Here is a 13253-nt window from a genome sequence, read left to right as displayed (position 1 = left end):
GTTGTACATGAGGAGGAGATGGTAAACCCTGTCTCTGTTCAAAGATGGTCTGTGGCGCAGGAATCTTTCCACTGTCTCCTGGTTGATGATCTGTGACCCCTTCTCAATCAATGCTGTGAATGGTTTTGGTCTGGTGTTCGCAGACAGCTGATGTCTGTTTCCAGTGTTCATTCAGTCTCTTGTCCAGGGTCCGGGTTGTTTCTTTGAACAAAGACAGGGATTACCATCTCCCCGAATCACCTATCATACTTAAGTCACGTGATAACAACTGAGGCCTCTCCATGGCATCTGAGCAAACACTGATTGCTGATTAAGACCATGAGATGTGGTCGAAAACTAGTTAAGTGGACCTTGAATTAAGATTATTTTGTCAAACACATCGTTTGTGGTTCCTATTTTTAAACAAGATTATGAATCTACAGCCATGCGCTCTGTGAGGCTGTTTTTTACAGCAGTACTTTAAAGCTAAATGCTAATGCTAGCATGGCAATATGCTAACAATGACAGCGCCAACATGCTGATGTTTAACAGGTATAATGTTTACCATGTTCATCATCTTAGTTTAGCATGTTAGCATGCTAACATTTGTTAATTAGTACTAAACACAAAGATATTCTAAAATGTCATTATTTTTGCAGGTATTTGATTATAAACCAAAGTATTGAACAAATTAAAATTTTGACCTGATGATGGCATTAAATGAAAAGTGAAGGGATCACCAAATTTATTACAGTTTATTCTGTGGGTGAGATGAATGTTTGCACCAAATTTCATGGCAATCCATCAAATAGTTTTTAAGACATTTCACCCATAACCACAAATATCAACCTCATGGTGGCACTAGAGGAAAATTCAGGGTATCACCAAAATTAAGATACATTGCCTAGGAACCATGAATGTCTGTACATATCCATCAAGTAGATGTTGAGATACTTTACAGGTGAGAACTTTGACCTTCTGGTGGTGCTACAGGAAAAGTCAGGGAGATCATCACAGTTAGTAGGATTCATCATTTGGGGGCCTGAATGTGTGTACAAAATCTCATGGCAATCCATCCTATTGTTTGGATAGTACAGAGATTTCAGCCTGGACCAAAGTGCTGGACTGACTGGCCAACAGACCGACACAGACTGACATTGCCATCCCTGGAGCCATGCCACCAGCATGGCTAAAAAGTGAACCAGAAGATGTGCTCTTATTAACAAAATATCAGAGGAGCAATACAGACTCACTCTTGGTCATGAAAAAGTGCTCCTTAATCTTGCAAGAATACTGGAGGGTCAAGTTTGCCCATTAAGGCTCTGTGGACTTTGAGAAGGCTTATGATTGATGATGATGTTGCGTTAATATAAGGCTGTTACTATGAGTCATGTGGCAGTTGTAAAATCAGACTGAGCACTGTGTCTGTATTCCTTGTCCTAAGTCAAGAGCCTTCTTGGTTGGTGTTGGACTCTGCCAAGACTGTGCCTTGTCACCTATTCTGTTCTGATCTCTGATCTCAAGGAGTGAAGAAGGTGATGTTTTTTTTTCTTTTCTGGGGTTCAGCAACTCCACGTCGGAGGTCATTGTACTCTGCCCAAAATAGGTGGACTGCCAACTTTGGGTTGGGAGCAAAGCTGATTGAAACTTTTTAAAAGATTTTAGCTGGAGAAGAAGCGGTTCTCTATGGGACTTGCAGGAGACGAAGGGCACTAGAGCAGTGGTTAAATTGCGACAGTGGGGATTTTGATCACCGCTTCCATCAATACATCAGGCAAATTTGTGTCCCAACAAAATTGGGAAACTGCTGCTCCTCACCAGAGCAAACATAAGATATGTTGCCCTCGGCTTCACTGATACCTGGCTTGGTTAATCCATCCGGACTGTACGCTTCGTCTGCCGGGCTTCCAAATTCACAGTGCAGTGGGTTATCAGGGAAAACAAGGGAAGGCGGCATCTGCTTCTAGATAAATGAAGGTTGGTGTATGACACATCAAAAATATGCACTCCTCACTTAGACTCTTTTCATCAACTTCAACAAAATTGTTTTACTCACAGTGAGACTTTTCCTCCTTTATTCTGGTCGGTGTTCCATGGAGCATAAACATCCACACTCCCTTCTCGTTATACTTGGGATTTTAATAAACCATACCTTAGCCATGAACTGCCAAAATATAAACAGCATATTTTGCAACTTACAGGCAGAAATGAAAGCATGTGGTCAAGACTATGAGCAGATGGCCCAATGAGGCAAAGCTGGAATTAAAGGCATGTGTGACTGCATGTGAGGTGGGTAAAATCACATCCATCACCCAGACAGTCAACATTGGCGCACCCCAGGGATGTATGCTCTCCCTCCTGCTCTTGTCCTTCCAAACTCCTTAAGTTTGCAGGTGACACAAGAGTCATCGACCTCATGTGAGGACGGTGATGAGTCTGCATACAGACAGGTGATTGAACAGCTGGTGCAGTCACAACAACATGGGCTGAACACTGTCAAAACTGTGGAGATGACAGTGGACTTCAGCAAGAGCCCCCCAGCCCCCCTGGGGGGCACAAAACAATCCCTGTTAAACCCTGTTGAACATCTGATGTACCACAAATCGTATCTCTTTCTAAACATTGTTTTTGTTGTGTGCTATGGCAACGGCTGCGCATGTAGATGCAGCAGCCTACCGGCTCCTTTGAAGTTCGCTACATTTTTTGGTTTAACCTGTTATTTTTTTCTTCTTTGTTGCTGAAACATCATTGAATGATGTCTGATTGGATTTTTTTGTAAAGCTAAACTAAAATTGTTCAAATCGACTGAAATAGGAGATTTTGATTATGGCAACGGTTGTGAATGGCTGATGCTCCACTAGCTACATTCTTGTTTTTTTATCTGTTATTTTTACTTTATTTTCTTTTCTACGGCTTTATTGCTGAATCACAAATTTATTGAAATACATGAATCATCGGAAAATTAGCCAGGGTTTGGATGCAGTGCACAGAAAACCCACATTCATCGGGTGATGTGATCATCAGGAAGAGAGGAAAGAGCCGGGATAGAAGCCACGCTGGCCCAGTTTAAGGCTGATAGGAAAGGACTGTTGCTACATCTGTCAAGGTGTCAGCATTGCACATATTCAGATGAAAAATTTATCCAATTTAATTTGTGAAATAATGGATCCTTTGATTATCACACAGAAGTAAATGCAGTAAAAGCAGCTTCTCATTTCTAGCTGGCAAGCATGTATTTTGTTGGCTGAAATAGCAGATCTTATCTGCTGTAGCTTAGCTTAGCGTAAGCTAATGCTAACACTAAAACTCCATGAGTTGGTTGAAACTTCGTCTCCAGCCGATCTAATTCATTTCAAAGTGAGTTTGTCAAACGTAACATTGTCGAACACAAGTTTGGCTGGAGTTGCTGGGAGTTATTGTTACTCATAAATCTGATATACTAGCTGATATACCTCTATATCTCTTGCCAGACAGGGGTGAACAGGGTAGGCTGGGGTGGGTATTGTCCTCTGGGCTCTGCGCAGGCACCTCACCTCACCGATATCACTGATGCTCGGTAGGTTGGTACCTTTCTGAGTGGTTTTAATCACCTGCTGCAGAGCCCTTTGGTCCCATGCCAGTTTGTGATGTTTTCAGTCAGGATGCTTTCTATTGCTCCTCTGTAAACGTTAATAAGAACTTGGCACAGGAATTTAACCTTCATAAGTTTCCTTAAGAAATACAGCCGTTTCTGAGCTTTCTTGACGAGGGTGGAGATGTGAAAGGACTATGTCAGGTGATTCCCAGGAACCTAAAACTATTCACCTGCTCCACAGCTCCACTGATGTAAATACGGGAGTGTGTCTTTGCCTCCTTTTTCCTAAAATCAACAATCAGCTTTCAGTCTTGCTCTGGCAGTGTTGTAAGCTTCCTTGTCTCCTGACCGAAAAGCAGCATTTTTGGCTCTGAGTAGAGCCCTCATCATTGCACATTCATCCAGGCTTTCTGGTTGGGGAATGATTTTAGTGTCTTTGTGATCGCTGCATCATCAGCACATTTGCTGACAGTATGATGTCACTGATGCTGTATTCTTCAAGGTTGATGTGGTTCTTCTGGGTGGCGGCATCTCTGAACATGAGACAGTCTGTGCACTCAAAACAGTCCTGTAGAGCTGCTGTAGCTTCATCTTTCCACACTTTAACTGTTTTTACCGATGGTTTGACCCTTTTTATGAGCGGTGTGTAAGTAAGTAGCAGGAGAAGCAGGGAAATATGGTCTGATTGACCAAAGTGGGGGCGAGGGACGGCTTTGTAGCTGCCAGAAATGTTTGTGCACACATGGTTCAGGGTATTTGTTCCCCTGGTGGGGATGTGGACATGCTGGTTGAATTTAGGTATAATAGTTCTGAGATCTGTTTGATTAAAATCACCAGCTACAGTAAAAACAACATCTGGTTGTTTTGTCATGTGACTAAACTCTAGCATTCACTTTTTTAATTATGAGGAAAATATTTACAACAGGACACAATACTCTGAAGTATGTCTCTTTAGTACTGTAAAGTTAGAACATTAGGAGACATTATGGTAATTGTTTGTTTTAACTACACAAAGCACGTGTTCCACAATTTCACAAGTATATATATGGAACTAATTGAAAAATGTAAAAATGTAGTGAATTGAACGTTCACAGGATTTTTCCTTTTTTAGCATGCTGAATAGCAATGGTGTGAAAGAAATCCAGCGCTATGCCTTCAATGGGAGCAGCCTGGAGGAAGTGTATGTCATTTTGATTTATTGCAGTGAAACAAAAAAGCTCAACATGATAAAACAGGATGGAACTCACAAATATTTTAATTACATACAACTTCTGTGTTTTTATTTGGTCTCTTTATTAATGTGTTTATTAATGTATTAATGTGTGAGCTTTAACAGCCTGGTTGGCTGGCAGGTTGAATTACTATTGCATTATTCAAATGTTTTGATAAAGTAATAAAGTTATATGGGATTTTGTGTATATTAAGTAGAGGCAGATTATGACCAATAAAAAAACAGATTAACTTTGTCCACATTACTTTGCTCCTCATTTGTTTTCCATTCTTCAGGTATCTTCACAGGAATGTGGATTTGGAGCGTATAGATGAATTAGCATTTTATGGTGTGATTCGCGGCCCAACTCACTTGTGAGTGACTGAAATGTATAGAATTTGCTAGACAAGAAATTAGTGTTCTTCTTGAGAAAATAACATTACATCAAATTTTTCTTACATCAAATAATATTCTCACATCAAATCTTTATTTTGCAACTGCAGCACATGCTGAGGTTGGATACAAGAACAGCTTCAGCTTTGTGTCGAAATGAATTAATATTAACTCTTTGTCTGTCTTTCCAGAGACCTTTCAGAAACCAAAGTTAGCTCTTTGCCTTCAATAGGTATGGAGACCATTGAAAAGCTCCAAGCTAAAAACACTTGGGCCCTCAAAGCACTGCCCCCCTTTCGAGCCTTTTTTCATTTACAGAGTGCTGAATTGACCTTCCCAAGCCATTGCTGTGGTCTCAAAATGTTGAAAAGATGGAGAGGGTAAGTAAGAGAATTGAAAGTGTTGTGAACATTTTTCCCACTGTGGTTTCTTTTCCTCATGTATTTGTCATTTACATACCAAATTACCCTCAGGCCCACAGTATAGTGTGTGTATTGGGGTACTCACAAAAGCTGGGCCAGTCTCTGTGTGTGAATGATTTCAAATAATTGAAAACAAAGTTAGTTTTTTCAGCATTTTAATGATTTTAGATTTAAACATGTTACTGTGGGGAAAAAAAATCATGTGCAGTGTTGATCTCTTGTAGTGCCATATAAATAAAATTGAATTGAATCTTTTGAGATTTGCAAATGTACTATGCTTGTTAACAATTAGAAGAGCTCATTGACCTTAATTTGTTTGCCAAAGAATTGCTGCAGGTGTTATTTCTATATACTACTTTAGATTTTTTTATGAGTATATGGTGTGGTTGCTGTCTATATTTTTGTCTGATGAAGGTCTGAGGACTGACATATCATTAACAAAGTGACTACAAGTAATCGACAGTATGCTTTTTTATGTGTGTGCACTTTGTTCAACATTTGCATGCATCTATAATGTTGTATTTCATTCTCTGATTAATGATTCTTATTATCTGTGTTCAAGACACTCTGAGGCAGTTATTTGCAACCTGACCCGGACTGCTTTGGGAAAGCTGCAGGAATCCTCTGCAGCTCTCTCTCAGAGGTATCTAGGACATAAAATCTACCAACATCTAAAAGACAGCTTTGGTCTACCAACTGCTGGCAGCACAAATCACAATCATTACTACAACAGCCCCATTTGCCCAACTGAACAGTCTCAAAATGAGGGTTTGTTTTATGTGGAGTTACCTACAGAGCATCTCAATGAAGGTTTTGACTTTGCACTATGTAATGAACTTCACACAGATAATCATGGACTCTTGTGCACCCCCCTGCCTGATGCACTGAACCCCTGTGAAGATGTGATGAGTCAAGGCTTCCTGAGGGTGTTGGTCTGGGTGGTCAGTCTGTTAGCCATTTCAGCCAACCTCCTGGTTATGTTCATCCTGCTGACCAGCCGACAGAGGTTGTCAGTTACCCGTTTCCTCATTGGTCACCTGGCATTTGCAGACTTTTGTATGGGGATGTACTTACTGCTCATTGCATCTGTCGACCTCTACACACGTGCCCATTATTACCATTATGCTATTGCCTGGCAAACAGGAAGTGGCTGCAATCTAGCAGGGACATTATCAGTGTTTGCCAGCAAGCTATCTGTGTACACATTAACTTTAATCAGTTTTCAGCGCTGGCATGCCATCTTCTACGCAATGAGGCCAGACAGAAAAATTAGGTTACGCCATGCAGCTGTGCTGATGCTTGTCGGCTGGTTGCTGTGTATGATCCTAGCACTGCTGCCAGTGGTTGGTGTGAGCAGTTACCAGAAAGTGAGCATCTGCTTACCCATGGACACTGAGACAACTGCTGCTCAGGTCTATGTGGTCTCTGTCCTGATGGCTAATGTCATTGCTTTTATGGTGGTATGTTTATGTTACCTCCACATCTACTGTATGGTGCACAATCCCCGGCACCAGTCCAGCAGATGTGATACCAGCATGGCCAAACGCATGGCTATTCTCATATTCACCAACTTTCTGTGTCTGGCTCCCATTTGCTTCTTTGGCTTGTCTGCAGCTCTCCACCAACCATTGATGACTGTCACAGATTCCAAGGTGTGACTTTCTCTTGATCTTTAATCCACATTTTTTTCTGTTTAGAATAAAGGCTTATCTATGTTTTTCTCCACAGGTGCTGCTGGTGCTTTTCTATCCTCTCAACTCTTGTGCACACCCATTTTTTTATGCTATCCTGACAAAAGCATTTCACAGAGACATCCTGATGTTGCTGAGCCGGATGGGGCTGTGCCAGCGTCAAGCACATCTTTATCGAAGCCAACTTGTCAGTATTACTCCCCACATATATAAAGAAACAATGTCTGCTCCACAGTCCAGCCCCCACATCCAAAAACGTTCAAGTATGGGAATCACCAGGCTACAAGACGCCCCAAAATTACTTTTGAAATTTGATTAATAATTTTTCTTGTAGTAGACTTAAAAAGCAATAATTGTACTTATATATAAATGTCCTTGTAAATACCAATTCACAGAACCTAACCATTACACTCATGACCTCTGAGAATTCTTGATCAATTAATTTCTTGCATCAGTATATATGGATACCTCTAATAGAGGCGGTTGTTTGCCATTCTAAAATAATAATCCAAATGTTAATCTGCAGGTAATGACAGCAAAAGTTTAGGCTTCAGCTGTAGGGGAACGAGTGGAAATAATAATAATAATAATGGATTTATATTTTAAAAATGGATTCATATAGCGCTTTATCGTGATACTCAAAGCACTACAGAGTAAACTCACCTTAACCACTACCAATGTGTAGCACCCACCTGGATGATCCATGGCAGCCATTTTGCGCCAGAACACTCACCACACATCAGCTTGAGGTGGAGAGGGAGGGCAACATAGAGCCAATTACAATAGGGGATGATTAGGTGGCCAGATGGAGAGAGCCAGGATGGGAATTTTGCCAGGACAATGGGGAACCCCCTCCTATTTGCAATAAGTACCATGGGATCTTTAATGACTACAGTGAGTCAGGACCTCGGTTTAATGTCTCATCTGAAGGACGGCATCTCCTACAGCACAGCGTCAACATCACTGCACTGAGGCATTGGGATTTTTAAAAAATATTTTTTTTACTTTTCCAACAAGCACTCCCACAATCACACGCGCTTTACGTAGTGTTTGGTCAAGTGTGTGGAGGTGTGAAGGTAAGTGGGGGCACTTTCTGTGTGTACAACCGAGTGCAACACCATGAGAGACTTTCTGAAATTGTGCAGTTATCTCCATTTGTATGATTCATTGCATCAAGAAATCAAAGAAGCAAAAGACACAGAGTTCTCGGAGAGAGATCAGTGAGGCAGTGAGATGCAGCCAGGAGGAGGGTATGACAGCAGTTATAGTAATTATATATATTATATACTATATAATTTATAGTAATTTTATAATACTTTATTATTTTAAATGTGCTACATACAGCTTCACTCAACTTCTTTTCTGTATCATGTCATCAACATCTGTAAATTAGTATATTTACATACACACTAGTCCCTATTATGTCTTATCCTGGTATTAATCATACAGAACATTACCTGGTTTTTAATATCCCTGTATGACTAGCATTATCGAGGTTACTGATCATTTGTGTAGGAGAATCCTTGATGCTTTCACATTAAACATTCATCTTTGTAAACATCTCTGTCATTTATGTGATGAGGTTCAGGTATTCTCAGTGTGAATCTCTTGTGGCAGGAAGGTCTATCCAATCCAACCATTCTGTGTTACACAAGTCATCATTAGCTTATGTAACTTGTTTTCCCTAAATGAAACACAGTTCATTATAAGCACAGTAAAAGTAGAGCATAGCATTTAAAACAAAGGTATTAGAAAGTGAGATTATGATATGATTATGAAAATATGACTATAGGCTATACATGAAACCTCCACATGTCCTCCCATTTGAGTCTCACTCATTACTCAAACTTCATGATATGAGTAATATGAGTAATGAAACATTTGATCCCGTTACAAAGTACTATCACAGTATACCACAATATCCTTCATGGTGTAAGCTAAAGCAATATCATGTAATAACTTTGCAAATGAAGCTATTGCAATCAAATGGATCATTATGAATAAAATGAAACAAGATACAAAAATATGAGTAACATGAAAAAAATGTCCATCAGTCTCTTCCTTAAGATCCTTCAAAAACATTATCATCATTATTTTAGGTATTACCTTCACTTTGAAGTTGGGCTCCTTCTGGAAAGTATGAAACAACAAGGGTTTTTCCAACAGTGAGTCCTTGTTTTCAGTGGTAATCTTTTGGTTGTAATTGTTAGTCTCTTGTGGGATCTGATCCTGGTGCGCAAAATATCTCAAAGTGTCCACAGTTTTTGGGAATAATTGTGTTCATTATCCTTATCGTCACAGCCCTTGTCCGTGCTACTAGAATCTGAGTCATCACCGTGAGGCTTATCGAGGGCCCATTCTGGCATTTGAAAAAGATCAGAAAAGTCTCCATCTCCCTCAGGTCTCTGATGGAGTGACTTCATCATCTGGGAGTTGATTTTGGAGTTAACAAAAGATAGGAATATTGGAATACAACAGCAAAAGATAACTCCCATTATAATGATGCATGTTAGAGCTGCTACTATTATTTTTACTAGGGCTTCCTCTATCTTCCTAAAATCAATTCTAGCCCTGTAAACCGATCTTTCCCATAATGTACATACGTAGTAACCCAATTGACGATGGACTCATTTCTGACATACCTTTTAATTTGCATAGATTGTTTTGTTTGTTGTTTGGACATTAACAGCACAATGACTAACATCAGATAGTCTTCCATTACATGTGACGAAGCCAAATTATCTGGTTTTAAAGGATTGTATTAATGACTTAACCCCTTTGTTCCTAAAATATTAGTCTTAGTATTTGTACAACTGTTTTATATTTCATAACTATTCTCAATCCTGCCAACACTGTTAGGGTGCTGTTAGGGTGGTGTTAGAGCAGCCACACTTCATTTTATACATCGTTTATTTACAATTTAAGATACAAAGACACTACATATTAGGACTGCAATGGTCTGATTATATACACATATACATTTTTGCAGAAATGTATATGGTTACACAACAGAATTGGCAAGCAGGCCTACGTTACACTACAAATAAAATGAAGTTAAGCTAACATTAAGTAATGAAGCCTGCGACGGATGTATGAGCAAGAGGGTCAAAGTTCAAGGCGCAATGTTATGACGAAGTAGTATGTCCCAGTTGTATGCATACTGCATGCAAAAGTATGCACTTTTAAGGGCTGATGCAGTATGTACTACAAGTGGAAAGAAAAAAGTATGCAATTTGGAACGCAGGCCAACCATCATAACCCATCGTTATGGCAGGTGCCTTTTCAGAATCAGACTCAGCTTTATTGCCAAGTAGATTTACACATGCAAGAAATGTGCTTTGGTATTTTAGTACAAAATAATAAACAAAGTAGAAATATAAAGAAAGATAAAGTAAGTACTGCAGGTCAAGAATCACAAATATAAAATATAAAACTGACAATAAGCTATCAAAGAATATAAAAAAATGTAAGAAAATAAAGAACATGTGCAATATGTTATTTATTTTACAGTTTGTGCAATGTGCAAAATATTTACATGGGAATGTGCAAAAGTTTACAGTATTACTTTTCATACGTCACATGAGCTGCAACCAAGCCCCGATAACAGGGAGGCAACCCCTGCAGTTAACAAAGCAGTAATAGGCAATCAATTTTTTTTCCTTTTTCATTCCCACTCCTGTGGTTTGCGTCAAAACACCAATGGCGTAATTCTGTCTGTAAGAGACAAACAGACTAAACGGCTTATCATCTTGGGCAAAACATTGAACCCCAAATTGTTCCTGAGGGCTGTGCCTTCAGTGTGTGAGTGTGTGTGAATGCTTGGTTAGTTTCTTTCAACTGATGAGTAGTTGGTACCTGCCACCCTGTGAATTGGGTGAATGTGATATGTGGTGTGAAGCGCTTTAAGTAGTCGGGAGACTCAAAAGGCTATACATGTAAAGTCCATTTAGGATTTATCATAATGCATGTAATATCATTTCAATAGATTGAGTTGTGATAATCAAATTTACATCAATGTTATGTCATAACTGTGGAGGGACTTTAGCATTTTATCCATTAGCTTATTGTTTTCTTTGGTGATCACCACTTGTTGCTGAGTCTCAGGTAATATTATTACCTATGGGTTAGCAATGGTTGTTATTGATGTCTGTCATGGTACAGCTGTACCATTCCTAATTCTCTGTTTGTTTGTCCCCTGTTGGATCTCCTCTTGTGTTTGTCTGTGTGTATATGTCTGTGTGTGTGTGTGTGTGTGGCCTCCGAGGAACCTCCAATCCAGAACTGACACACCTGCTACTCACCTGCTGTTACCCACCTGCTCTCCATCTGCCCACCCGCTCTCACCTGCTGTTACCACTTGTTTTTTTTCCCCTTTATTTTTGCTTCAGGGAGCAGATATCCGCCACACAGCATTGTTCTTGAAGTTGACATTATTCCTTGAATTAAAAAAAACTTTAGATTAAAAACGATGACCTCTTGCACTTTAACTTTTTTACTTAATATTATTATTATCAGATTCTGGTTTCTTTTATCAATTATTTTAACGCTCTTCCAATTTTTATCTATATGCAGGTTTAATTCTTCTTAAATATTCTTACTTGTAATCTTGATCTATGATAATCCTGTAAATGCATTTCATAAATGCGAAGTAGTTTTATTGAAATGCTGTAAAATTCCAAATAGTTTTATTTAAATGCTATAATTGCAACAGTCAAATTTCATAAATACAAAATAGTTTTATTTAAATGATGTAAATGGATTTATTTATAATCCTGTAACTTTCAACTCCTGAGGTATTTAGATGACTGCACACAGCTCTTTGTTTTCCTCTCAGCTTCACTTTAAATTTCCAAACCATAATCAATCTCTTTTCGTGGTTACTACACACTGAAGCAATGCGCTCCACTAAATCTCTGGTGCTATATACAACGATAAACAAAGTACTCAAATGTTCTGCTCAACAAAGGCATCGATACCACACAGCAAAAACACACCAATACGAGCAAAACACACTGTTATGAAGATGCCACCTATGCAACAGTACACAGTAAAATCAGAATGCACACAATAAAATCATAATGCACAAAAATTTAAAAAAGAAAGCATTCAAAGCAAAAGGATATCCCCCAGTACCTGCTATACATATGTTACATTTTATATAAGTTGATTACCATTATTCTCCATTAATATAAAAGCAGGATTTTACTGTTGTAGTTGGCTTATTCTGAACTTTTGTATCTAACTGCAGCTAATGATTGCCTTCACTACGGATCGATCTACTGATTATCTTCTCTATTCATCAATTGATTATTTAATTTGTATGAAATATGAAAATAGTTAGAAATGCCGCCACGATCACCCAGAGCTCAAAGTGACTCCTTCACAATGCTTATTTTTCCCAAACAGTCCAAACCTTGAAGCTATTAACACTATGTAAGAATTAATAATTTAAATGAAGGTTGCTTGCCTATTATATTAATACCATGTTGAAACTTTTGTACACACATACACACACGCAGGGCATGAGGCTTAACAATTCAAAGTGTTGTCCTGCAGACTTGCTGACTGCAGGGAAAAGTTGATTAGCTGTTGCAAACAGGCTTACATTTATACAAAGAAACAGGGATATCAGAAAGAACATCATGTACTGAGGACAGTATGTATTGTCCATGACCATGAGAGGAAAAGTATCAGTTTTAGGGAACGAAGCAGAGACTTTAGCAACTTACAAACAGAGGAAGTGTAGGATTCCTCCACTAGGGCGCTGTCTCCACACGAAGGGTGAAATCGTGTGCCAAGAGGCTGGGACCAGCCTGTGCACCACCGAAGGGAGAGCTAAGTCTAAACCACAGCTCCTCCCCACCTCTGTAGAAACCTATCAGATAGTTGTACATTCTCATTTAAAACTCTGTATAATGTTAACAATAGCATTCATTTTTAGGATGATGGCTACAGATTAACAGCTTGCTGACTGTGGTTTTCTG

General features: G+C 39.2%; 1 protein-coding gene across 3 annotated transcripts in view; it reads left to right on the top strand.

Annotated features, from left to right (window-relative positions):
• Positions 1–12785, top strand: part of LOC122865907 (thyrotropin receptor-like) — a 31654-nt gene extending 18869 nt beyond the window's left edge. For 2 of the 3 annotated variants that reach the window (XM_044174926.1, XM_044174925.1), the window contains 5 exons: positions 4665–4733; positions 5060–5137; positions 5348–5536; positions 6141–7230; positions 7307–12785. In XM_044174926.1, coding sequence (XP_044030861.1) covers positions 4665–4733; positions 5060–5137; positions 5348–5536; positions 6141–7230; positions 7307–7588 — 1708 coding nt within the window. In that variant the 3' untranslated portion in view covers positions 7589–12785. Of the gene's footprint in view, positions 1–4664; positions 4734–5059; positions 5138–5347; positions 5537–6140 lie in introns of all 3 variants that reach the window. The other variant, XM_044174927.1, reaches the window with a different exon arrangement.
• Positions 12786–13253: the final 468 nt, after the last annotated feature.

The sequence above is a fragment of the Siniperca chuatsi genome, linkage group LG18, assembly GCF_020085105.1.
Source record: "Siniperca chuatsi isolate FFG_IHB_CAS linkage group LG18, ASM2008510v1, whole genome shotgun sequence".
Classification (NCBI taxonomy): Eukaryota; Metazoa; Chordata; class Actinopteri; order Centrarchiformes; family Sinipercidae; genus Siniperca; species Siniperca chuatsi.
The sequence above is the reverse complement of the archived record's forward strand: the minus strand, read 5'-3'. Positions and strand labels throughout refer to the sequence as shown.